Source organism: Macaca nemestrina, chromosome 2 (assembly GCF_043159975.1).
Source record: "Macaca nemestrina isolate mMacNem1 chromosome 2, mMacNem.hap1, whole genome shotgun sequence".
Classification (NCBI taxonomy): domain Eukaryota; kingdom Metazoa; phylum Chordata; class Mammalia; order Primates; family Cercopithecidae; genus Macaca; species Macaca nemestrina.
This window is the reverse complement of record NC_092126.1, coordinates 112,618,155-112,626,621: the sequence shown is the minus strand read 5'-3', so window position 1 is coordinate 112,626,621 and position 8,467 is coordinate 112,618,155. Positions and strand designations below refer to the sequence as shown.

The 8,467-nt window shown below is 55.4% G+C and overlaps 1 protein-coding gene across 2 annotated transcripts; it reads left to right on the top strand.

Moving 5' to 3' along the window:
* Window positions 1-853: 853 nt before the first annotated feature.
* LOC105480429 (coiled-coil domain containing 71) lies at window positions 854-7,523 on the top strand. Of its 2 annotated transcripts, none has more exons than XR_011620052.1 (2): window positions 854-972; window positions 1,317-1,576. XR_011620052.1 is itself a non-coding variant. In XM_011739298.3 (2 exons), exon 2 carries the CDS (start codon window positions 3,032-3,034, stop codon window positions 4,454-4,456), a length of 1,425 nt encoding a protein of 474 aa, XP_011737600.1. In that variant the 5' UTR covers window positions 869-972; window positions 2,980-3,031; the 3' UTR covers window positions 4,457-7,523. The 2 variants fall into 2 exon arrangements, 1 of the variants encoding a protein (XP_011737600.1); XM_011739298.3 differs by lacking the exon at window positions 1,317-1,576 and adding an exon at window positions 2,980-7,523 and having other exon boundaries at window positions 869-972.
* The last annotated feature ends 944 nt before the right edge of the window (window positions 7,524-8,467 follow it).

Here is an 8,467-nt window from a genome sequence, read left to right as displayed (position 1 = left end):
GGATGGCTCCCAACCTGGACTTGGGAACCTGTGACTAATGGGACCTTCAGTCAGAGCTGTGGAGACCACTCTGACCTCTCGTTGAACTCACAGACCCCTAGAGTTGATTTTGACCTGTATCCTATAACCACCACCCCTGTACTAGCCCAAGAGCACGGGTAAAAAGACTGAGGTCCCAGACTCCTAGGCAAAAGGAAAGGGGTTCTGAGCAGTGTTAAGACTGGAAGCAGGACTTCCTTCCATTGAGGGGCTGAGGCTGGGCCAATGACTATACCTGCCCTGACCTGCCTGAGCAAGTATACTCAGGCCCACAGTGGTATACTGGAGCTCCCAGACTCGGTATGCATTTGGGCTTGCATGCACCACTTGTGATCACGTGCACACCAGCCTTTCATGCCATGTGCCATGGGCCCTATTCTCAGGAAGAGAGGAAGGCCTGCTGTCCTTGGAGGAGATACCCTTACTGCAAAACAAATTCCCTGTCAGGAGGCACTCCTCTTTCACCCTCTGGTCAGGTGTCTGGGACTGAAGTGGGCATTGTCAGTGGCTAAAGGAAGATCAGAGGGTGGAAGATGGCCCGAATCTTGCCAGGAGCCCCTCCCAGATGTCAATGAACCACCAGCTCCCCTCAGAAAAGGTGTCAGATGACCCCTAATCCAGTCTTAGCCAGGCTGTAGTGAGTCCTTGCCTGGGGCCACGTGAGAGGGCACCTCTGTTCTTCAGCTTTCTGCACAGGGCCGAACGGATTTGGAGCGGTCACCGCGGCCACCACCTCCAGGCAGTCCTCCTTGGTACCCAATCTGCTCCGCCCCCAGACTTTGGGGGGAAATGGGGTCTCGGGGGTCAAGGGTCATTAGGGCGGGCTGGGTCCCGGAAGCGGAAGCGCAGTACACTTCCGGCACGCAGCGGGCGGCCATGTTGGAGCAGCGGAGGCGGCGCAGAGGCGCGTCTTGGGTCCCCGCGGCGGCGCCGGTAGGTTGGAGCCGCGGGACTAGCCGCGCCGCGGAGGGGTAGCCCGCGAGGCGGCAGGGCGGACGGGCAAGCGGCCGACTCTTCCCGGACCCGCGTCCTCCGCCGGCCTGGCCGAGACCCCCCACCCCACCCCCACCCCGCGCCCAGCGACCCCACCCTGGGGCTGCGCGGTCCCGGTCGGGCTAGCATCGTTCACCCTGTACATTTCGCTGCCTCAGTGACCCCCGCCTCACGGCTTGGGCCCTAAGGACGCGCACTCCCAGCCTGAGGGCCCCGATCTGCCCCCTCCCCCGTTCCGCCTGTATGGCGCCTCTCTCACTCTCTCACCCCCTATCTTCCGTCAGCTTCTCCTGCCTCCCCCGGGGGCACGTGTGAAGGGAAGTCGGGAGCCGGGCAGCAGCCTCTGTTTCCGAAGCTTCTCGAAAGCCCAGAAAACCCCTCCCAAGAGCCCAGCCTAACCTGCGTGGAAGATCCCCCAGGTCACCCCAAATATTTGCGTCGGGGAGCGTGTGAGGATGGGAAATAGGTCCCTCTTCTACAGTTCACAGCTGTGGGAACTACATCCCCTCAAAAAATATTAATAAAGAACTAAAGTCATGTGCAAGGATTGTGCTTGGAGAACGGTCTCTGGGGTGGGGAAGTGCCCAAGACACCTGAGGATCCAAGAATGTTTCCAAACAAAGAGCCCCAGGGCATTTCCTCCAGGGTATTCTGAAGACTTCATCTGCTGCATTAGAGCGGTGGGAAGAAACTACACCCAAGGGCCTCATGGCCCGAGGGACCTGCCTGATCCTGGCTGATCTTTTAATGCTCTGGTGCAGCTGGGGAGCTGCCTCCTGCTTCTGGGAGCCCTCAGTGTTAGGTTGGGTATTAGATGTTATGATTGATGGCCACAGCTTCTTAAAGAAGTCTGGAAGTAGTTGGATGTTCTCAGTCACCTCCATCTGGGCTGTACTGAGGTCTGTGGCCCTCCAAGTCTTAGGTAGGACAGTTCATACCGCGAATGTCCCCTTGACTCACCATCCTACTTGCAGCCTTTGGCTCCCATTGTCCTTAAACCTTGGGTTCTTGGTCTGGCTGCCTGGTCCCCGGTCTGCCTGGTTGCCTAGGGAGATGTCATTGGCACCTGCTACTCGTCAGCTTTCTAGTTTCTGTTGAAGAAAAATCCGACTCTTTCCCTGGATTTGGTCTCCATGCCTCTGGAGCTAGAAAATGGGTTGCTGAGTACCCTGTCTGGAGACTGAAAACAGAACTTCTGGTGGGCAGGGAGATTCCCCCACCCCAGTCCAGCTCCACACATGAACAGCAGCAGCTGGAGAAACAGATGGGCATGGGCAGTGGGTGTAAGTCTGGGCCCTTTGGCTAACATTCAAGGTTCTTTGTTGTTCTATCCTCGCCTGTTTTTTCACCTAGATCCCAGATCCCACACCAAGTATGCCTTAACTCTTTCTCACTTTGGAGCCATTGCTTTAGCTATTCCCCTTTTTGCTCCATTTCCATCTGATCCTTTTTCATTCATCATATCCTAGCTAGGTGTTAACTCACTCAGGAATCCTTTCCTGACCCATTGGCAAACTGAGCTGAGTGCCAGCATTCACTCCCAAGAATCTTAATGGTGTATTTTTCTTGCCTTCTAGCCTGGGTTCCTTGAGGACAGGGATATTGCCTGTATTCCCAGAGCTGAGTAATTCTAGGTTTCTGGCCTCGGAAAATACAGAGTTGAATTAAAATGTACCAGGCTCAAATCTTTTCAGGGACCCGGCAGCAGGTTGGATGGCTCTGAGGTGTTTCTGAGTGTGTATCTTGAAGAAGCTCCCTGACCCTTACCCTCTCCTCCCACCCCAGCATGGTAGAGGGTCAGGAGACCAGTGTTTTACACCAGGAAGTGTCTCACTCTGGCCAGATTCCTCAGTGTCATGGAGATTGGGGCACTGATTGACCTGTCTATGTGTTCTGGCCCCTTGTCTTAGTGCCATTCTTATTGACTCTTTTCCTCTTGTCTTGGAGGTGCCAAGCGCTGGTTTGTGGATACCCAGGCAGATCTGCAGTGCCTAATGCCATGAGTGTGGTGGTTCAGCATGTGGAGGAAAAAGCTGTGCACTCCTGGTCGCGCATCTCCACGGCTGGGAAGAAGGCCCTGGAAGAGGCGCTGCTTGTCTTTAACCCCATGAGCCAGGATCTCAGTGCCACAGAGGCCCAGCTTGTGGCCTTCCTGCAGGGCCTGCGAGATGATGGCTTCCAACCTACCATCCTGCGCAGTGGTGATGTCTATGGCTATAGTTCATGCACAGCTAATCCCCCAAGCCAGACGAAACTGCAAGCTCGTGCCCCTAACCCAACTGCCACATCACCTCCAGCCAGTGCTCCCCGAACTGCCATGCGGTTGCCCGCAGGTCGGGCCACACTGCTTCCCATGCCACTATCTGGTAGGCTGGCTAAAGCGTCCACACCAGCCCTTGCCAAGCATGCTACCACCAACCTGCTGCTGAGCTCTCTGAAGCAATCAAGTGCCAGCCATGCCCGGGGCGCAGCAGTGGGCTTCCCCACCCACCTTTATCCAGGTGTCTACCCTGCCATGCGGCTCTCTGTTGTCCTTGAGGCCCTGGTTCCACTCAAGACTACAATGCCCTGCTTGGGTGCCAAGCACAAGGCACAGTCACTGCATCTCTCACTTGCAGACTCTCCTCTGAAACTGCGGAAAAGTTCAGGGAAGGGTCCAGGGAACCCCCGGCCCAAAGCTCCCAGAAAAACCACAAGCAAGGGCTCCAAGTGTCTGACTCGCAAAGGCCCTGGGGCTGGACCCCGACGAGGCTCTGGGCACCAGAGCAAAACCAACAGAGCCACTGGGTCCCCCAGTGTCCGGCGAATGAAAGGGGGCTCTGCCCTGGGCACCAAAGCAGCCCAGGCCAAGGTAGCTCGAACACTGGCCAAAGCTGCTCGTTCCCAAGCCAGGGTGGCTCGAACACAGGCCAAGGCTGCTAAGGCCCGGGCCAAGGCCAAGGCAGCCCGGGCCAAGGCCAAGGCAGCCCGGGTCAAGGCCAAGGCCAAAGCCAAGGCAGCACGGGTCAAGGCCAAGGCCAAAGTCATGGCAGCACGGGCCAAGGCCAAGACTAAAGCCAAGGCAGTACGGGCCAAGGCCAAGGTGGCTCGGACCCAGCCCAGGGGCAGGGGCAGGCCAAAGGGGTCTGCTAAGACGAGAACTACAAGGAAGGGCCAGAAATACCGCCCTGAGACTGTTGGGCAGAAGAGGAAAAGGGCTGAGGAGGCAAAAGATCTTCCTCCCAAGAAGAGAACACGGCTTGGGCCCCGATCTCCTAAGGCATGGCTAGGGCCTGGAACAGCAAAGCTGCTCAAGTTCCGTGCCATAAAGGTAGATAGGCGGTCCTCCGATGATGAGGTGCGGCAGCGGGCTCAGCGGATTCTCCGCGTGAACCTGTCACCTGAGATACGGCTCCAGCCATTGCTGCCACATTCAGCAGTCTGATTCCTTCACACGGCAATGTTTGGGGAAACTGAGCCCAGCTGTCTGTGTGGCCAGTGGTACAGTGTGCTATGCCCGTGGACTCCACAATCTTGACTCCGGGTACCTCTCTAGGGCCCTTGTGACCACCAGCCTCCTTTCAGAAACTGGAGGGGGTGGGTTAGGGTGGGGTGGGTGGGTGGGAGGGGTGTTTTCATGGCGCGATGCACTGTGACTTGTTATTCAAGTTGTATGTCTACTGTTCCATCTATCACGTTTTATACCTTTCCACCTTCCAGTCTCCCTGCCCACCCTCCATGGTCTTTTTTGTATGTGTGGCTGCTGGCAGGCCAGCTTGAAGGTATAGGGAAAAAGGTCCCAGAAATAGGTATGCCTATTTCTGGGGGTTGTGGGAGGAGGCAGCTCCTGGGCCCCTTTGGAGACATGAGGGGAAATTGGCTTCTGTGGGTGTCTGAGAGGCATCCCCTGAAGACAGGAGCAGAGCCACTATGAAATAAGACATTTCCCTTTGAGGCTGCTCTGGTTTGTGATCCAGACAGGCCCTGTGTAGGACAGTAGGTTCCATGGGGAACCTTGCAGCTAGTGGGTTTTTAGGTCCTGGAATGGAGCCTTTGTGGTACTTCTCCCTAGGGACCAAACAGACAGCCTGGTTAAAATCTTGGGGCTTAGCCTGGGCTTTTCTGGTTTGGGACCAGGCCCAAAGGGGTTGAGGTGCTTCTCCCTCTCTGGTCTCCTGGGAGAGAGTAACTATCCTGAACTTTGATTGGTGGCAAGGTACTGGTGGTTGAGTCAGGACCACAGAGGTTGCCCTCAATGACCAAATAATTTTCTCCTTGGTTGGGGGAGGTTTTCCATGACTGCCTCATCAGCAGTGCTTTCTGTCTGGATTTGGAGAGCTTTCTCTATTCCTAGGTCCAGCCTCATCATGCCCTCCAACATGGTCCATATGTTAAAATACATTGTCACCCTTCCTGCTTTTTAGAGAGGGGGCTGGGTCCTGGGACCTGAAGGAGGTAACTGTCCTGCCCATCTGTAGTCCATCGCTGGCTGCCCAGGCTGAATGGCAGTGCCTGGAGTGGGCAGGGAGGGGGACACATTTCCCCTCCCTGGGTTAGGGACATCATTTGAGTGAGAATCAGATGGTTTCTGTTTCTGGGTTTGGGCCCCACAACCTGCCAGCTGCCCTGGGTGATGGACCTTTGGAGGAGCTCTGTGCTTCTTGGTGCCCTCCTGCCCCTTCTGCGTCTTGTGGCATGCTTCCCCTGGGTGTGTCCTCCCTTGGTTTTCCAAGCTCTGGGACCTTGCTCCCAGCTGTGCTATTGCCCCACTACCCTGTGTGCTACTTGCCTCTGACAACTCTTTTCATTCATGATGTGAATATGGGGAATGACCTGAGAGCCACACTCAGCTCCTCAAGGGCAGCCTAGCTTGGGGCTCACGCGTGTAATCCCAGCACTTTGGGAGGCCAAGGCAGGTGGGTCAGTTGAGGTTAGGAGTTTGAGACCAGCCTGGCCAACATGGTGAAACCCCGTCTCTACTAAAAATACAAAAATTAGCTGGGCGTGGTGGTGCACGCCTATAGTCCCAGCTACTTGGGAGGCTGAGGCTGGAAGGTCACTTGAACCTGGAAAGTGGAGTTTGCAATGAGCTGAGATCTCGCCGCTGCACTCCAGGCTGGGCGACAGAGTGAGACTGTCTCAAAAAAAAAAAAAAAAAAGAAAAGAAATCAAGGTTCCCTGTGGGGTGGGGTGGAGGGGGCTGGGTATTCCTGGGATCTCTGGTCAGACCCTGCCCCTGCTAGTCCAGGCTCCTAGAGCAGTTTCCTATGGAGTGCCAGATATCCTTTCCCGACCTGGCTGCATCAGCATCCTGGTTGTTGACTGGGGCCAGAGCCAGAGTCTTCGAACTTCATCCAATAGGCCTCGAGCCCTACTTCATTGGCAGTCACCTGCAGGTGAGGGCTCTGGAGACTGATTTCTTTGGGTGTCCTGGGCTGGTTCAGCCCTGTTGGGGGTCTGGGTCATTGCTGGGAGCTAGAAGGAGAAACCTGTGCTGTGAAATTTTAGAGTAGAGGTCTGATCATTAAGCTGTCTAGTCAGTTTCCTTGAGTCCTAATCCAGGACTCAGAATTACCTCTGTGACTCTTGCGACCAGGGAGGCCATGACATTAAGAACGTAATCTCCCGTAGTGGCCATGGTGGCAACAAGACCTGGCAGGCAGAGAGTAGTGACAGTGCAGTGTGCCCATGTGTGGAGGTGTGGGGATCAGGGCCTGGTCACTAGCCCTATGGCTGCAGGTGTCGAAAATGTCACCATCAGCTGGACGCAGTGGCTCATACCTTTAATCCCAGCACTTTGGGAGGCCAAGGCGGGTGGATCATGAGGTCAGGAGATCAAGACCATCCTAGCTAACAGGGTGAAACCCCGTCTGTACTAAAAATACAAAAAATCAGCTGGGTGTGGTGGCAGGTGCCTGTAGTCCCAGCTACTCAGGTGGCTGAGGCAGGAGAATGGCATGAACCCGGGAAGCGGAGGTTGCAGTGAGCCGAGATCATTCCTCTGCACTCCAGCCTGGGCAACAGAGCAAGACTCCATCTCAAAAAAAACAAAAAAAGTCACCATCAAGGCCGGGAGCAGTGGCTCACGCTTGTAATCCCAGCACTTCAGGAGGCCAAGGTGGGCGGATGACGAGGTCAGGAGATCGAGACTATCCTGGCTAATACGGTGAAACCTGGTCTCTACTAAAAATACAAAAAATTAGCCAGGTGTGGCAGCGTGCACCTGTAGTCCCAGCTACTCAGGAGGCTGAGGCAGGAGGATGGCGTGAACCTGGGAGGCAGAGCTTGCAGTGAGCCGAGATCGCACCACTGCATTCCAGCATGGGTGACAGAGTGAGACTCTGTCTGAAAAAAAAAATTACAAAAAATTATCAGGCGTGCTGGCACACACCTGTAGTCCCAGCTACTCAGAAGGCTGAGGCAGGAGAATCTCTTGAACCTGGGAGGTGGAGGTTCCAGTGAACCAAGATCGCACCACTGCACTCCAGCCTGGGTAACAGAGCAAGACTCTATCTCAAAAAAAGAAAGAAAGAAAGAAAACGGCCAGGCGCGGTGGCTCAAGCCTGTGATCCCAGCACTTTGGGAGGCCGAGACGGGTGCATCACGAGGTCAGGAGATCGAGACCATCCTGGCTAACACGGTGAAACCCCGTCTCTACTAAAAATACAAAAAACTAGCCGGGCGAGGTGGCGGGCGCCTGTAGTCCCAGCTACTCGGGAGGCTGAGGCAGGAGAATGGCGTCAACCTGGGAGGCGGAGCTTGTAGTGAGCTGAGATCCGGCCACTGTACTCCAGCCTGGGCGGCAGAGCGAGACTCCGTCTCAAAAAAAAAAAAAAAAAAGAAAGAAAACGTCACCATCCAGCTGGACCTAGAGGGTGCCTTCTACTTCACCCACCTCAAGACTTTCCCAGTGACCCAGTGCCCCATCCTGAAGGCTTGCTTAGCAAGTGCTGACCCTGTGCTTCCCTACTTGATGGCCACCAGTGATGCTTGTCCCTGGCGACTCCCCAGACATTCCACCTGGCAGCTGTGCTCCTTGAGCACTCAGTGGACCATGCCGCTCCTGGCACATGTACAGATATTTTGTCTACAACTGCCCAAGCCTCTTTCTTGGGATCCCTCCTGCCCCTAGCCACAGAGTCAGTGACCTTGTCTGTGACCAGCATTACTCAGACATCCAGCCTTCCACTGAGGGCAAGGTCAGGCCCAGAGAAAGGAGGGTTGGGCCCTGGGGTGAAATAAGAGGCTTAAACCTGCTTCTTTCTCCCAGGTAATTTTCAAAGTTCTGGACCCAGTCATTCCAGTAGAGGACCCAAACAACCCTGAGATTCAGGGTAATCATCCCCAGCAGTCCTGTATCCTTTGTGTGTCAGGGCAGAGCTTGTAGATACTGGGGGAAAGAGGCCCTGCCTGGAGTGGGCACTGGTGGGACAGGGCAAGTAGGCAAGCGCAGTCT